General features: G+C 45.0%; 1 protein-coding gene across 12 annotated transcripts in view; it reads left to right on the forward strand.

Moving 5' to 3' along the window:
• LOC134634073 (receptor-type tyrosine-protein phosphatase mu-like) overlaps positions 1-18,490 on the forward strand; it is a 165,294-nt gene that overhangs the window by 126,710 nt on the left and 20,094 nt on the right. For 9 of the 12 annotated variants that reach the window (XM_063483122.1, XM_063483123.1, XM_063483126.1 and 6 more), the window contains 4 exons: positions 12,962-13,049; positions 14,767-14,843; positions 15,072-15,108; positions 18,066-18,163. In XM_063483122.1, the coding sequence (XP_063339192.1) occupies positions 12,962-13,049; positions 14,767-14,843; positions 15,072-15,108; positions 18,066-18,163 (300 nt within the window). Of the gene's footprint in view, positions 1-1,898; positions 1,908-12,961; positions 13,050-14,766; positions 14,844-15,071; positions 15,109-18,065; positions 18,164-18,490 lie in introns of all 12 variants that reach the window. The other 3 variants (XR_010094804.1, XM_063483121.1, XM_063483124.1) reach the window with 1 other exon arrangement.

An 18,490-nucleotide genomic window follows, 5' to 3' on the forward strand; every position in this document is an offset into this window, starting at 1 on the left:
AGACCCACACCACCAGTGACACCATCAGTTAGACCCACACCACCAGTGAGGCCATCAGTAAGACCCACACCACCAGTGAGACCACCATTAAGACCCACACCACCAGTAAGACCCACATCACCAGTGAGACCATCAGTAAGACCCACACCATCATTTAGACCCACACCACCAGTGAGACCACCATCAGTAAGACCCACACCACCAGTAAGACCCACACCACCAGTAAGACCCACACCATCAGTTAGACCCACACCACCAGTAAGACCCACACCATCAATTAGACCAACACCATCAATTAGACCCACACCATCAGTAAGACCACCATTAAGACCCACACCACCAGTAAGACCCACACCATCAATTAGACCAACACCATCAATTAGACCCACACCAACAGTAAGACCCACACCATCAGTTAGACCCACATCACCAGTAAGACCACCATTAAGACCCACACCACCAGTAAGACCCACACCATCAATTAGACCTACACCATCAATTAGACCAACACCATCAGTAAGACCCACACCACCAGCTGGGTTCTCTCCTCCTGAGCTAACCCACAGTCACACTATATTTGGCTCCAGATTTTCTGCAGGCATCTCTGTGACAGTTGTTCTGTCTTTTGTCACATTAGACTCTGAAACATGATTTCACTGTTGTTCATTATTGCTTTATTAGCCTTCAGAACCGACCAATCAGAAGAGTGTGGTTAAACATGAAGGAGCAGAGTCAGTTCGATAAACTGCTACTAACTAAAGAATCTCTCTAAACAATTAATCATTTATATAAAAAGTCTATTAATCTGTGAGCAGGCGGGTTAGTGAATAATGAGGAGCAGGAGGGCTGCGAGAGCAGGGGGAGGAGCAATAACCAGGAGACGAAGACAGTAAATAAACCAATAATGTTCACTAACAGCACCAGTTTGGGACTTTCTGTTGTGAGCTGTGTGTGTGTGTGCGCACTCCACATGTTTACCCATTTTCATCATGAGAAAAACTTACTAATGGATGTTACTTACCTGAACCCCCCCACAGACACACACACACACACACACACAACCACACACACACACACACACACACACACACACACACACACACACACACACACACACACACACACACACACACACACACACATACATTATAGATCTTTCCTCCAGCTAATGGGCCAAAACAGGGAATGGCTTGTGGATGTGTGTGTGTGTGTGTGTGTGAGTTTGTGTATGTTCAGTTCTGGTTGACTGCTAGCGGGCTGCCCTCAGGGCTAATCCATTATACATCCTGAGTACACACACACACACACACACACACACACACACACACACACACACACAGGGAATGTTTTCACCCTCCATTTGCAGAAAGTTAGCAGAGAGGAGTTCTTCCAGTGTTTCTGTCTCACTCTCCGTCCATCCGTCTGTTCAGTGATGGCAGCCTCTCAAAAACATGAATCAGCCCAGTTTTTTTCCACAAGTGAGTCCAGTCTGGGTCCAGTCTGGTTCCAGCCTGAGTCCAGTCTGGGTCCAGCCTGTGTCCAGCTTGAGCCCAGTCTGGGTCCAGCTTGTGTCCAGTCTGGGTCCAACCTGGTTCCAGCCTGTGTCCAGTTTGAGTCCAGTCTGGGTCCAGCCTGTGTCCAGCTTGAGTCCAGTCTGGTTCCAGCCTGAGTCCAGTTTGAGTCCAGCTTGAGTCCAGTCTGGTTCCAGCCTGTGTCCAGTTTGAGTCCAGTCTGGGTTTCAGAGCAGATTTTGTGGTTTCTAGGTTTGATTGTAGTATTGATGCAGTAATCAGTTCATGTGAGCTCATGACTGAATTCCAGCTGTCCAGCTGAGCGCCCCACTCATGACTGTTATCTCCCTCCATGCTTCTCCTTTACTAATTAATGTGATCGGACAGCTTAACGAGGTAAGACGCCTTCTTGGTTTTCAGATTCTTACTGTCCTGTGTTCTTGTCGACTAGATTAGAGACAATATGGTAGTAACGCACACACATTAGCACATTAGCACAGTAGCTGAGTGTGAGCTCAGACCCCTGTCAGTCTCTGTGGTAACCATCCTTGTAAACCACGAGAGGAAACTTCCTGCTGTGCTGCTCTGATCATCTGCTTTAGTACAAAAAGATGTAGTTTCACACAGTTTTTTATCTTTACTGGCTTCATTTATATCCTCAGAGATTAAACGATTAAAAAAGAGAAATTCACTGTCAAGCTGAAGAGATGTAGGTTTTAGCTAAAGCTTATATAACACAGACCCTGATCCAAAACAGAGAGATCATCGCATAAGAAAAATTAATCAAAGTCTTTAAGCTCTGATTCAAACACAGGAAGTTTAACCCGCTGACACAGACCCTTCACACTGGTCCTAACCTGAACTCCAACTTCCTTTACATTTGGATTTATTATCCATATTTGAACAAATTCTGAACGTCAAGTGGGAACTGACCATTATAAGCTTTGTATGTCATTTGAATTAGGTTATAATCTACTAAATGTTTGAGTTTCAGCATGTTTAGTTGAATCAGTAATGGATTTGTGACTCTCCATCAGGTCTGTTTGTTACGGTTCATATGACTTTTTCATTTTTGTAATAAAACCATTGAGTTGATGTTTGTCGGGTGCTTCCCACCTCTGCATAAAACAATAAGTGAATAATGTTAAATGCATGGAGATTGTTGCCAAAGTCTTTGACTTTGTACAAAATAAATGGATTTAGACTTTTCAGTTTTGACAAAATGCAAACTGTACATAAATTATCTAAATAACTCCCAAGAATTTAGTTTCATGTCAGTTTTGAATCCATTGTCATTTTTCTGTGGTTATTTTAGCAAGCAGTTTCCAAATATTATTCATTTTGTTTTTCCAACATGAACAGAGCAGATCAACCATTTCCTGTTTCCAGAAGCTGCTTGAAAATTCCCACAACAAAAAAGTCATCAGCAGATAAACAACACTTAGAAATGTAAACCATAGATATATCATGTAAACAACAATGTTCCAAACAGTGAGCTCTGTGGCACCCCAACACGTCATCTTTAATAAACCACTATCTGTGTTGTTTATATGTACATATTGATGCCTGTCATCTAAATAAGCTAAAAGCCAGATAGTTCGCAGTCCTCCGATGCCATACCTGTCTAATTTCCTTAAAGGAGCCAAAGTGCCAAATTCCTCTCATAGATCCAAAAATATTCCGGATATGCATGACTGCACATTCGTCAACCTGCATGCAGCCTGTTTCAGTTGCTCCTACTTTTTCTCTATTTTTTCTTTTACTTAGTATTAGTGTTATTTTGTTTTAATAGCTTTCTCTCAAACATGTGGGCCTAGCAAGTCTTTGTTCTCCTTGTTGTGGAACTGTTAGTTTCATTGAGGAATGGGATTGCAGCAGCTACACCGCACGCTTTGATTACTCCAGAGATCAGCTGATCGCTCTGATGCCTGCCGGCTTGTTGGCCAGACCCATGGACGTACCGACTGTAATGGAGGTGGTCAGAGGAGGCCTTAGCAGAACTACAGGGCTGTTTTGAGATGACCGATGAGGAGACACTCTGTGAGCCTCACTGACTACATAACTTTTTGCACCTACTCCATTGTTCCAGCTCAGACTGTCCATTGTTACCCAAATAACAAGCCGTGGGTGACTAAGGACATCAGTACCCTCCTCAACAACAAGAAGAGGGCTTTCAGAGGGGGCAATAAAGAGGAGGTGAGAAGGATCCAGGTGTTACTAAAGGACACGATCAGAGAGGCTAAGGACAATTACAGGACGAAACTGGAGTGGAAACTTCACCAGAACAGAATGAGCGAGGTGTGGAATGGCATGAAGACCATCACTGGATTCTGGACCAGCTCCGACCCATAGTCAGACCACATCAGGATCCCCTTCATTTTGCTTACCGGCCCTGCCTTTGAGCTGAGGACGGCATCATCTACCTGCTCAATCATGTCTACGCCCATCTGGACCAGCCGGCGAGTGCTGTGAGGGTCATGTTTTTTGACTTTTCCAGTACTTTCAGCACCATCAGGCCGACCCTCCTGGGAGACAAGCTGACAGCGATGCAGGTGGATGCTTCTCTGGTGTCCTGGATTGTTGAATACCTGACAGGAAGACCACAATATGTGCGTCTTCCACATTGCGTGTCTGACAAGGTGATCAGCAACACAGGGGCACCACAAGGGACCGTCCTCTTTCGGACAATGCTCAGGAGTTTCTACGAGTCTATTGTGGCCAGTGCCGTCCTCCATGCTGTTGCATACTGAGGGAGCAGGTTGAGGGTCGGGGATGCCAACAGACTCAAGTGGATGTTGTCCAAGATAAGGACAATGCTGCCATTGTCCTTATCTTCCTTATCTGCCACCCACTCCATGATGTGCTGGCCAGTCACAGGAGCTAGCTCAGTGAGAGATTACGATTACCCATAATGCACCAGTGAACAACACAGGAAATGATTCTTTCCTGTGGATATCTCTGTACAACTCCTCCACCTAATGCACAGTATACAGTGTAACAGTTGCACCCTTTTGCACACGCTCTACAGTAAAATAACGAATGACAACGTGTTAGAGTAAAATGTCAATCACATTTATTTAATCTCACTAATAATCTTGATATTTGTAATTGAGCTATTTGTATATATTAGAGCTATTTATTATAATTCAATTGAATTCAATTCAGTTTTATTTATATTGCGTCAAATAACACAGCAGTCACCTCAAGGTAATAATAATAATAATAATAATACATTTTATTTAAAAATAGCGCCTTTCAAAGCACCCAAGGACACTGTACAATGAATAAAAACACAAAAACTGGAAATATACACAGTAATAAGAATAACAGATAAAAGTTAAGAGCATACAGAGGTTTGAACATAAGCAATTTTAAACAGATGAGTTTTGAGGGTGGACTGAAAAAGAGGGAATGAACTAATATTTCTGAGGTCAGGGGGTAAAGAATTCCAAAGTCGAGGGGCAGAGCAACTAAAAGCCCCGCCCCCCATTGTAATCAGACGAGCGGAAGGAACAGAGAGAGAAAGAGAAGATGAAGATCTGAGGCACCGGGATGGGAGCTTCATCTGTACTAACTCAGAGCGGTATGGTGGAGAGAGAGAATGAATAGCCTTAAATGTATAAAGGATTATTTTAAAATGGATGCGAAATTTAACCGGGAGCCAGTGTAGCTGCTTCAGGATTGGGGAGATGTGGTGGGTAGAAGAAGTCCTAGTAATAATACGGGCAGCAGAGTTCTGGACACGTTGGAGCTTGTTAATAGATTTTTGTGTAAGGCCAAATAATAATGAATTACAGTAATCAATCCGAGAGATGACAAGGTGCTTTATATTGTACAGTAGACCCTACAATAATACATACAGAGAAAAACCCAACAATCATATGACCCCCTATGAGCAAGCACTTTGGCGACAGTGGGAAGGAAAAACTCCCTTTTAACAGGAAGAAACCTCCAGCAGAACCAGGCTCAGGGAGGGGCGGGGCCATCTGCTGTGATTGGTTGGAGAGAGAGAAGGAAGACGGGATAAAGACATGCTGTGGAAGAGAGACAGAGATTAATAACAAGTATGATTCAATGCAGAGAGGTCTGTTAATACAAAGTGAGTGAAGAGGAAACACCCAGTGCATCATGGGAATCCCCCAGCAGCCTACACCTACTGCAGCATGACTAAGGGAGGATTCAGGGTCACCTGATCCAGCCCTAACTATCTGCTTTTGTCACGGTCTGCAGGGCAGACCGAGTGGAGACAGTGAGGAGGACCCAGGAGCAGACACAGGCCAGGAGGCAGAACTGAACTTTAAACAAAAGGCGAGCCTTTATTGTGGCTGATAGAAAGGCATAACAAACAGCAGGGACGGTGGCTACCTAAACTAAAACCTAAACTGGAGAAACTAAGAACAGCGAACACTATGACAATGACGACTGAGACGACTATAAACAAGACTCAGTGCTGGGACATGAAAGAACTATGAAACGTATACTAGAACAAGGAACATGAGTCTTGCACAGAGTCTTGAACCCTGACATGACCTCAGGGTAGAAACACAGACGACGCAACACTGACAAAGAGAAACACGAGGCTTAAATACACTGAGGGATAACGAGGGCAATGACACACAGCATTAGAACACAGCTAGGAGGAATTGACAAGACGAGACAGGGGAAGCAAAACTGAAAACACTGACATAAGACAGGGACCTTCAAAGTAAAACAGGAAACAGTTCACAAAGACGCAGACTTGACACTAACAGCACTAAATACGAGGGCACAAGACACAAACCTAAACCAGGATAAACTGGAACATAGAATTATAATAATCAAAACAGGATAACTAAAGAATCATAACTTAAATCATAACACAGAAGAATACCAAAACATAAGAAACTGAAACTGCTGGGTCAAAATGACCCAGAACCGTGACAGCTTTAGCAAAAAGGAAAGTTTGAAGCCTAATCTTGAAAGTAGAGATAGTGTCTGTCTCCTGAATCCAAACTGGAAGCTGGTTCCACAGAAGAGGGGCCTGAAAACTGAAGGCTCTGCCTCCCATTCTACTTTTAAATACTCTAGGAACAACAAGTAAGCCTGCAGTGCGAGAGCGAAGTGCTCTAATAGGGTGATATGGTACTACAAGGTCATTAAGATAAGATGGGGCCTGATTATTTAAGACCTTGTATGTGAGGAGCAGGATTTTGAATTCTGGATTTAACAGGAAGCCAATGAAGGGAAGCCAATACAGGAGAAATCTGCTCTCTCTTTCTAGTCCCTGTCAGGACTCTTGCTGCAGCATTTTGGATTAACTGAAGGCTTTTCAGGGAGTTTTTAGGACTTCCTGAAAACTCCCTGACATTAAATACTACATCCTTTAGTATTTAATGCATTTTTATTGTAGTACACTGTAGTATATAAAGTAGTATTTACTGTAGTACTCTGTAGGTGAGTTTGTAATGAATGCCAATTTGTGTCCCCTTAGAAGTGGTGACCTCTGACCTCAGTGACAGCAGGAGGATAGTGGTGATTAAAGAAGACAGCTAGCATTAGCATCAGTGTCTGAAAAAAGCCCTGTTACACACACACACACACACACACACACACACACACACACACACACACACACAGCTGTCAGCAGTCATTAGTTCCTTCCTTTCATTCTTTTCTATTTTTTTTCCTTCTTTTGTTCCACGCTGTCAGTCGTGTGTGTGTGTGTGTGTGTGTGTGTGTGTGTGAGAGACACATTGTTCACCTCTCTGTTTGATGGATGTCTGAAGCTGTTAGACTGTTGTCTCACACACATCTGTCTACAGGCATTTTAATGAAGCACTGACGAACCTACAGTGGATAAGAGTGGATGGATCGAATGATTTCACCGAGTGTTGGTGTTCCTCTCTGTGGTAGATAAATAAATGTAGCATATTTGCAGCTCTGGAGGCCAGGATTACTGAATTGGAGACTCGGCTTCGCACCCTTCATTCACCCGTAGCTAGTCAGGCCCCTGTAGCTGGTGCAGCCGAAGATAGCGTAGGCCCCGCTAGCTGTTCCCCGGCAGACCCCAAGCAGCTGGGGAAAGAGGGCGGCTGGGTGACGGTGAGGAGGAAGCATAGTCTTAAACAGAAGCCCCAGGTACACCACCAACCTGTTCATGTGTCTAACCGTTTTTCCCCACTCGGCGACACACCCGCCGGGGGTCAAACTCTGGTGATTGGTGATTCTGTTCTCAGACATGTGAAGCTAGAGACACCCGCAACCATAGTCAATTGTCTTCCAGGGGCCAGAACAGGCGACATTGAAGGAAATTTAAAACTGCTGGCTAAGGGTAAACGTAAATACAGTAAGATCATAATTCACGTCGGCAGTAATGACACCCGGTTACGCCAATCGGAGGTCACTAAAATCAATATTGAATCGGTGTGTAACTTTGCCAAAACAATGTCGGACTCTGTAGTTTTCTCTGGTCCCCTCCCCAATCAGACCAGGAGTGACATGTTTAGCCGCATGTTCTCCTTAAATTGCTGGCTGTCTGAGTGGTGTCCCAGAAACGATGTGGGCTTCATAGATAATTGGCAAACCTTCTGGAGGAAACCTGGTCTTGTTAGGAGAGACGGCATCCATCCCACTTTGGATGGAGCAGCTCTCATTTCTAGAAATATGGACCAATTTATTAAACCCCCCAAAATATGACTATCCAGAGTTGGGACCAGGAAGCAGAGTTGCAGTCTTACACGCCTCTCTGCAGCTTCTCTCCTCCTGCTACCCCCCCAAAAACCCATCTCCATTGAGACTGTGTCAGCTCCCAAACAGACAAAAAACAAACTAAAAACCAGCAACAAACAACTTAAACATAAAAAAATCACAAAGAAAGAACAATACAGTATCCACATCTGCACTAAATAATGGACTAAAACTATTAAACATTAAGTTTTCTCTTCTAAGCCCCTGTTAGCCAGTGATTTAATATGAGATCAAGATCCTGATTTAGGCTGCGTCCACACTGGTATTTTTGAAAACACAGATTTTTCTATGCGTTTGCACCTTTCCTCCACATGTAAACGGCGTTCTCAATCACTGAAAACAGATTTTTGAAAACTCAGTTTTTGCGTTTACTGTGGACGAGGAAAACAGAGATTTAGTCACACAACGTCAAAGGTGTGCACCTTTTTTGACGTGACGCTGTGCGCCATGTTACTGCTTACATGAGATTATGTCTGCAATGGCAGATAGAAACAAAATACTGTTGCTGTTAATCTGACTATCTGCAGTTTTAACACACTGTCCCTCCATTTACACAGACAGGTGTCTGAGTGAACCTCGGACGTGGCTTCTACATCCAACACAGACGCTGTCACAACCCAAATCCCAACATCGGCTTTGAATAAATTTACTTTAAAAAAAAAGTAATTTATGTGTGCTGTATGCATTTTATTCATTCCTGAGTTGTGAGTCTACACCAACCAAAATACTGTCTTTGGTTATTAACATTTGAAAAAAACACAAACTTTTCAGAAGTCCTGAAGGTTTTGGTACAAAACCCTGTTTAGTCTTTCCCTCCAGTCTTCCAGACTTCTGATTGGCCAACATTTCGTTTTTAGCATTTACATGTGGACGGAGATATTTTCTCAAAACTGCACGTGTGGACGGGATTTTAAAAGAAAAACGAAAACGGAAAATCTCAGTTTTCAAAAATACCCGTGTACGTGTGGACGTAGCCTTACTCTGCCTTACAGAAACCTGGTTACAGTTGGTTATGTCAGTTTAAATGAATCAACACCCCCGACTCATTCTAACTATCAGAATCTTTAAAGCACAGGCCGAGGGGGCGGTGTGGCGCCAATCGCTGGGGACTTTCATTTGAAAGTGTGATGCTTAGCCTCGTCCACTCTAACTGACTCAAAACTAAATTTGATTTGTTGTTAACCTGCACCTTACTCAGAGTTTGTCTGATTTTATCACGGACCAGGGTCTTTGATTAGGGCTGGGTTTAAAAGATTCCCAGATTCAAATGGATTTTAGTTTGAATAATCTGATATCTATGAATTAAATCCTGAATTGATTTTTTAATATAAATGTATTTTGCCAGAAACATCAGGCTGGACTACTGTAATTCATTATTATCAGGATGTCCTAAAAACTCCCTGAAAAGCCTTCAGTTAATCCAAAATGCTGCAGCAAGAGTCCTGACAGGGACTAGAAAGAGAGAGCAGATTTCTCCTGTATTGGCTTCCCTTCATTGGCTTCCTGTTAAATCCAGAATTCAAAATCCTGCTCCTCACATACAAGGTCTTAAATAATCAGGCCCCATCTTATCTTAATGACCTTGTAGTACCATATCACCCTATTAGAGCACTTCACTCTCACACTGCAGGCCTACTTGTTGTTCCTAGGGTATTTAAAAGTAGAATGGGAGGCAGAGCCTTCAGTTTTCAGGCCCCTCTTCTGTGGAACCAGCTTCCAGTTTGGATTCAGGAGACAGACACTATCTCTGGTTACACTGAAAATGAAACAAAAGGGAAAAAACAAAAGTCAAACCCCACCCACGACATCCACAGAAGATAAACTTCTCGCATTTATACGTAGATAAATAAAGTAAAATAGTAGGCAAATAGTTTCAAGAAAACATTTTCTTCCAAACCACAGAGAATTAGACTGAGTTTGACGTTCACATTAATACAGTAAAGCTTACAAAGCAGCAGGTCGTCAGACCTATACAGAGTAAACCAAGTTGTTAGCCAGCAGGAAAATCCTTCAATGGAAGGATTGAGTAATTTGTCAGAAAAGCACCCCAAATTTGATCAAATTTGCCATTTTTATTCTGGAACGAGCCGTTGATCTTTTTAAGACTGAGACATAAGATCAGCAAGACGTGGGTGGGCGGGGCATCACCCTTCCACCTCACCAAAATGTCTCACCTCGCCGGGAGGGAACCAAAAGACAGCACCCAGCGTTTTGCCCCAGTAATGCACTTATCATCCTCACCCACTGTACCAAAGAGAGCAAGTAGGGGGTTAGGAGCCAGTTTCCTTATTCAGAGTACAGAAAACCTCTTCCCAGACATGTGGTTTAGATTGGCCTGATCAGACCCACACCTGTTACAGTGGGGGCCTGAGCCAGGATTCAGCATAGCTACTTTGAATTTAGATCTTTGGGATCCTTCGTGTGTGCATACTGATGATCGAAGTCTTTTATTTTATCGGCCAATTCTTGCTTTTCTGTTACGTTTTTCCTGAGATGATCTGTCCCCAGAGGCAGGTGGTTGTGGAGATGTTTGGTTCTAGAAAAAGTTTAATTTGGTTATTTATAAATTATAGAAAGGTATTATGTGATAGCAGTGTGGGGTTAAAACTCCTGCCTGATGTAGGGAAGTCGGGCATAGACAGGGTCAAAATTAAGGGGACATGATCTAACTATTTTCATGGTATTCACAGGCACACGCAATACTAGTCAAATAATTATCTCAGAAAAAATAGTCTATCCTAGAAAAGGTGTGATGCAGATTAAAGAAAAAGGAACGCTCCCTATCAGTCGGATGGCGCCAAATATCCCTAACCTCATATGTAGAGAAGGAAGAGTGAACGTGCGACGCTGATTTACTCAGAGAGGTCGGTTTTAACGAGGATCGATCCAAAACAGGATCCAACCAGCAAGTCAAGTCTCCGCCAAGTATCAAAGAGTATAAAACAACACAAAACCCCAACAAACTGACTGTAGATATGAGACAATGTAAAACCACTTAAAAGACCAACGAGGTCATGAAGTGGGCAGAAACAAGGTGAAGGAATGCGATTGAAAAAACTCCACAGTAAATCAACTCAACAGTCAGAAGAAGGTGAGACAAACAAGCGTATGGCCTAAGGAGCTTTGAAAGAAAAGCGTCTGGACTTCTTTGAGTTGCTTGAAGACGTTTCACCTCTCATCCGAGAAGCTTCTTCAGTTCTAAGTCAAATGGCCGAGAGTCCCAGATTTAAGCCCTGTGGGATTATCCCACTAAGAGGGACAAAGGACCCCCTGATGATCCTCTAATCACATGAGCCAAGGTGTGAAAGCGGGTGTGGGTCACAATCAGCCAGGGTTTCAGGTGAGCTCATTGTGAAACCTGGCCCCACCCTATCGTGATTTCCTGAGGTCAGATGGCCCAGGATGTGAGTGGGCGTTAAGGCGTCTGGGGAGGGATCTCAAAACTGGATTATAGATGGCAGACAGTTGGTGTCGTAAACCACCGCCTCTGTTTAAAGATGGTCGCTCACAGTGGACATAGATGCTTCTTTCACTCCTCTTTCAAACCATCTGTCCTCTCTGTCCAAAATGTGAACACTGGCATCCTCGAAAGAGTGACCTTTATCCTTAAGATGCAGATGGACTGCTGAGTCTTGTCCCGTGGAGGTGGCTCTTCTATGTTGTGCCATGCGCTTGTGAAGTGGCTGTTTGGTCTCTCCAATGTAGAGGTCTGAGCATTCCTCGCTGCACTGTACAGCAGCGAGGAATGCAGATGGCAGACACCAACTGTCTGCCATCTGTAATCCAGTTTTGAGTTCCCTCCCCAGACGCCTTAATGCCCACTCACATCCTGGGCCATCTGACCTCAGGAAATCACATGATAGGGTGGGGCCAGGTTTCACAATGAGCTCACCTGAAACCCTGGCTGATTGTGACCCACACCCGTTTTCACACCTTGGCTCATGTGATTAGGTAGAGGATCATTAGGGGGTCCTTTTGTCCCTCTTTGGGGGGGAAACTCCGACTGTGTTTAAATCTGGGACTCTCGGCCATTTGACCTTAGAACTGAAGAAGCTTCTCAGATGAGAGGTGAAACGTCTTCAAGCAACTTAAAGAAGTCCAGACGCTTTTCTTTCCAAGCTCCTTAGACTATGATGACCTGGATGACTGAGAACCTCCACAGACAAACAAGTGTATGATTGTGACTGCTGAAGATTCTGCTGTCAGTTTAGGATAGAGACACACACAAAAAGACTCACACACAGCTGCAGAGCAAAACGTTCCTCAGAGGAAACACAAAGAAACAAAAGACACACATTTATACAAACACAAACCCGTGATGCAGACGCACAAAGAGACGTCAAATCAAAAAGAGCAGCCCAACAAACACGAGAACACACAACGACATGCAGGAATATACAAAATCACAGCAAAGATGCACAAAAACAGTGAGAGCCAAGCGCGCATGTGCAGTGACACAACAGAGAATCTGGAGCTTCTTGGTGGTGTGAAGCATCGGTGCACGCACACAGGTGAATTCGTGTCTTTGTGTGGAAACGATCAGAGCGTGTTTGGAGCCTGGGGCGTCTCTCTGAGCTGCCTGCTCCTAATTGGACCTAATCATCTGCTCAGAGCGTAAAACTGGCGTCTGTGTGGTTCAGGCACAGACCAGAAATCAAACACGTCCTCTGCATTATTCATCACTCGCTGCCTTCACACTAACCCCCCTCTCTGTGTCTTTTCAGAGTTTTTTTGAGGGACAGTCCGCTCCCTGGGATTCGGCCAAGAAGGACGAGAACCGCATGAAGAATCGCTACGGCAACATCATCGCTTGTACGTACCCGTGCACGTCACCTGCGTCCCGTAGCGGGCCGTCATAGAGGCTGATTTCAGCTGTTTGTGTCCACGGACAGTTAATAACATGAGACCGGGAATGCTGACCTCAGGTGTTGGCCTGACGTGAGTTATGGGCGTCTCGCTGCAGGATTCTCATGTCAGGACAAACCTGCACAGCAGCACAGGGACAGGAGGAGGGTTTGGTTCCCAGACAGCTTCCTTTTATCAAGCTCAGAGTGACCTGAGAGAGCTCGTCACACTGGTGGTAAAAACTGACGCCATCCTGCGCTCGTGTGATCAAAATGGCAGCAGCACGGTTACAAAAACTATATATATCCATAGATATAAAGATATGGAGACAGAGTCCCAGAACTTGTCCCGGGACTGTGTTTCCAAGTCTCCTCTTTGATCTCTGTCTTGGACTTGACGTAGGACTTGTTGGTCCCCTTAGATCCTGGATTGGCTCTGTACTCGAACTTTCCAGGAGCTGATAGTCCTCTTTAAATTCCCAAACAGTCCTTGGTCAACAGTCAGTGCAGTTTTTCGTTCCAGTCTTCCACCTGGAAGTTCAGCAGAGCCTCTTTTACTTTTCCATCATGGCTACGATTCGTGTCACCGACTCTGCGCTGTGTGATTGCTGCTGCTTTGACCTCCTGAGGTCCAGACTGATGTCTCAGTTTGAGTCCAGCCCAGAGTCCAGCTGTGACTCGTTCCCAGGACCAGTCTGGAATCAGAGTGAACTGGTCTTGTTTGGTCCTGGTGTCAAAACTTTTCTTTGAAGCTTTCGGCTTTCAGACCAATCACAGGAAGTTAAAGAGAAACCAGACGCTAATCAGTCAGGTGGCATAAAACGATGTGAGAGAGAAAACCTGCAGTTTCAGACAAGCTGTGTGTGTGTGTGTGTGTGTGTGTGTGTGTGTGTGTGTGTGTGTGTGTGTGTGTGTGTGTGTGTGTCCGTCAGGCGGATCTGGTGTCAGTTTTGATCATCACACAGCCCCAGGTCTCACAAACACATCATGTAACTGCTCAGCTGACGTCCCACAAAGTCGGTGTTGACAGCTGCTGAGGAACATCAGGACGCACACACACACACACACACACACACACACAGAGGACCCTGTGGCGTGTAATTATGCTAATGAGGTGTGATGAAGGCCGAGGCTGTGAGCTACGGTGGCCTGCAGGGACACATTTTACATTCAAACCCCCCCCCCCCCACACACACACACACACACACAAACACACACCTGTCTGTGTGAATGACAGCAGTAACAGCCAGTCTGCTGCAGGCGTCAGAGATGATGTGGGCGCTCTGTGGTCTGTGGTTCGGTGACACGGGAACAATTCAGCTCCAACTTTTATTTGTTTTTACTTTCTTAATTTAAATTTATCTTCATTTTTTTTATTCAGTTATTATTTAAATTTAATGTCATCATTTTAAAACGTCACACACAGTTTTCATCATTTAATTGAACAACTGTAATTAAAACTTTATTAATTTATTATTAGATGTTTTATTCTCAGGAACTGAGGGTCGAACTAACAGTGTGTGTGTGTGTGTGTGTGTGTGTGTGCGTGCGCGCGTGTGTGTGTGTGTGTGTGTGTGCGCGCGCATGTGTGTGTGTGTGTGCGTGCGCGCGCGCGCGTGTGTGTGTGTGGGTGTGCGCGCGCATGTGTGTGTGTGTGTGTGTGTGCGCGTGTGTGTGTGTGTTAGATGATCACTCTCGTGTGCGTCTGCAGCCTCAGGATGGAGACGGCGGCTCGGACTACATCAACGCTAACTATGTAGACGTGAGTAACACACACACACACACAGAGTTTACTTTCCTATAAACGTCGATGTGAAACGTCCTGGTCGACTATGTTTCCATGACGACCGTCTCCGTCAGTGTCAGCTGTGTGTAAACATCACAGACATGTTGGCTCCCAAAAACTACACACACACACACACACACACACAGCATGTTTTTGTTCATATGATCATGAGTGTGTGTGTAACCTCTCTGCTTCCTCTCTCAGGGCTACCACAGACCCAACCACTACATCGCGACTCAGGGTAAGAAACTCAGCTTCTTCTTCTTCTTTAGCTGCTCGTGATGCTTTTAAAGAAACAACCTGAGCCGAGGGGTTACGTCGACGCCAGCAGGAAACGTATCATTGCACAATTCCTCCCAGACAAACAATATATGCTTCTACTTGCACCGACTCTTTCACAATAAAAGCCCTTGACCTGTACGTCGTGCAGAACTCATAAGACTTCAGCAGAGTTGTGAGAATCAGCTGAGTGAAGCAGATTAGAGGTGTCACCTTTTGATGTTAACGGTGCTTTGTGATTTCTTTGTTTGTAGTACTTTACTTTTCTATTCTTAAGTATCTTTTTGGAGTGCTCCGTTTAGTTATATTTCCGTTTCCATGTTGTCTCGTCTCCCCTTCCTGTGTGTTGTTCCATGTTCTCCAGCCCATCATGTCCCTCTCTCATCTGCCTTTCCTCCTGTGTGATAGTCATGTTTGGTGTGTCTGCTTTTGCTTCCCTTGTGGTGCCATGTTCATTTGTGTCAGCTGTGTTTCCCAGATGTTTCTACTTCTGTCATTGCCCTCCATGTATTTGAGTCCTCTGTCTTTGTTCTTTGTCAGGTTGTCTGTTCATCTCCCCCGTGTTCCCAGTTCCTAGTTTCCCAGTTTAGATTTAGCTCTTGGTTTTGCTTTCTCTCTTACTTTTGTACCTTTGTGTTTCAGCCTAAATTAATGGCTCTCCTTTTGTTAAACTTGGTTCTGTCTCTCTTCTGTCTGCATTTGGGTCTGCTCTTTCTGGCTACTCAGCCTTGACAAGAGGAGGCTGAAGCATTCATGTAGGAGTCAAATAAAATCTTACCTTTGGTTGAACAATGCTTTTATTTTTTAAATATGTTTATTAAGAATGTTTTAGGCTGTGGTGGGTTCGAGCCTGAGATGTGCGTGAGCTTGGGAGGTACTGGCTGCATGTCGGCCTCACCTCAACGCTCGGGCTCTGGAGCCAGTTTTATGGGCTGGACTCTGTTCCACTCTAGAGTTGCCCTGGTTGAGATGCGGTGGGCAGGGGTGGGTACGCTTGTATCCCCTGCCTTGTTGCCTGTTTGTTGGGGTTTTCCTGGTGGATGAGACGGTTGCTTCCCTGCACCTTCAGGTTCTGACTGTCGTTTGTGCCTATGCGCCAAAGGACAGTTCAGAGTATCCAGCCTTCTTAGAGTCACTGGGTGGGGTGCTGGAAAGTCCAGTCCCGGGCTTAAACACTCACATGGGCAATGACTGTGTGACCTGGAGGGGTGTGCATGGAAAGAACAGCATGCCCGAGTTGTGTCCTGCTATTGGGCTTCTGTGCTACACTTGGTCCACAATGAACACCGTGTTTGAATGTGTTCATAAGTGCACCAGGACCCCGTAGGTCGCAGGTTGATGGATTTTTGTAATCGTATCATTGGTTCTGCAGCTATGTGACACTCGGTTGGAGCTGTCAGCTGTCATGGTGCCATTTATTCAGGAGAATGAGGTATTCTACACACACTGTCTACAGTGATGGTAGGAAGATATAGTCATGCAGTGGAGGGAACACTTTGAGGTTCTGCTCAATTCCATAGTCACACCTTCTGTAATGGAAGCAGAGGAGGGGGACCTCTCACCCATCACTAGGGGTAATGTTACTAATGGCCCCTAGGGTGGATGAGGTTCGAGTTCCTGAAGGCTCTGGATTTGGTAGGGCTGTCCTGCCTGACACACCACTACTGCAACGTGGAGATCTGGGGCGGTCCATCTGGATTGGGAGACTGAGGTGGTTTAAGAAGGTGAAAGTCTATGCCAGGGTGCTGGAAACGAGAGTCCCTCATTACTTGAACCTCAGGTTCAGGAGGATCAAGGGGGTTTTTGTCCTGCTTGCAGAACACTGGACTAACTCTTCATCCTCTCGAGGATATTTGACGGTCCATGGGAGTTTGCCCAAGTTTACTTGTGTTTTTTGGACTTGGAGACCAAACTCTACCCTCAGAGAACCCTGTAGAGGGTTCTTCAGGAGTGTTGGGTGTCTGGCCCATTGTTACGGGTCATTTGGCCCCAGTACAACCATAGTGAGAGCTTGGTTGGTATTCTAACAGTAAGTCAGAGATGGAGGACGTCTCAGTGTGGGGGCGGCGCTACGGTCATCCATCAAAAATGGATGGACTGACTGCATTCGATAACATCTGGATTGTTTTGGATGTTAAGGTTCAGATGTGTTGTTCAGACTCTTTCTGAGGACAGCATCAGCAAAAAAACCCACAGAGGATCTGTGAGATTTTAGGTTTCCTGCAGTTTCACAGTCACATCCAACCTGAGAGCCAACAGGTCCGTGTGCCAAAGCATTCTGGGAACTGTAGTTTCATACTTCACTTTTTTATTTGAAGCAGAATTTGGAAACTTTCAGTTTTAAGTCGTGAATATTAAAACACACGATGTGTTGTTGTTGCTCAGAAAGCCAGAACAACAAAACAAGTTCCACCTCTGACCACAGGTGGCACCAAATCACCTGTCACTGACTGTACACACACACGCGCACACACACACACACACACACACACACACACACACACACACACACACACAGATCTCCAGGTAGAAATCCATCGTCCTGAACAAACAGCAGTGTTTGGGCCAGCATGTCAGTCTGTGAGCATGAATATGCAGCGTGTGCGTGTGTGTGCGTGTGTGTGTGTGTGTGTGTGTGTGTGTGTGTGTGTGTGTGTGTGTGTGTGTGTGTGTGTGTGTGTGTGTGTGTGTGTGTGTGCTCACAGCAGATTCTCGCTGTAAAACACTTGAGGACAGGAATGGATTAGCATGAACTAATTAGCTCGTCAAAACACAGACTGTCAACAGTAATTAAAAATATTTTCTGTGTGTGTGTGTGTGTGTGCGTGCGCTTCATTTTAATTAATTTAAAGAGTGATTATGATTCATGCAGAGCTCTGCAGTCTAATATGAAGTTTACCCTGAGTGTGTGTGTCTCAGGTCCCATGCAGGAGACGGTGTATGATTTCTGGAGGATGGTTTGGCAGGAGAATACCGCCGCCATTGTCATGGTAACCAACCTGGTGGAGGTCGGCCGGGTGAGCACGCACACACACGTGCCCACACACACACACGCGGATCGGTGCAGCCATCTGGTTGTTATTTCCTCACTGATGAAGTTTGGGACTCCGTTTCCCAGAGTGCCGCTCTCATGTCTCCTGTTATTCTTCTCCTGCTCTGACTCACGGTCACCTGCAGTAAACAGCGTGTCGATCACAGACGTGTACCTGTGACGGTGCTGCAGTGGAAACAGTCCACATGTAGAAACCTGTGTGTCACCAAATACATAAACTACAAAGTCACCGTGTGTGATTTCATGTATATAAAAATACAACATTCACAATCTGCATTTGTCTGTTTGTAAC

Source organism: Pelmatolapia mariae, linkage group LG9, assembly GCF_036321145.2.
Source record: "Pelmatolapia mariae isolate MD_Pm_ZW linkage group LG9, Pm_UMD_F_2, whole genome shotgun sequence".
In the NCBI taxonomy this organism is placed as follows: domain Eukaryota; kingdom Metazoa; phylum Chordata; class Actinopteri; order Cichliformes; family Cichlidae; genus Pelmatolapia; species Pelmatolapia mariae.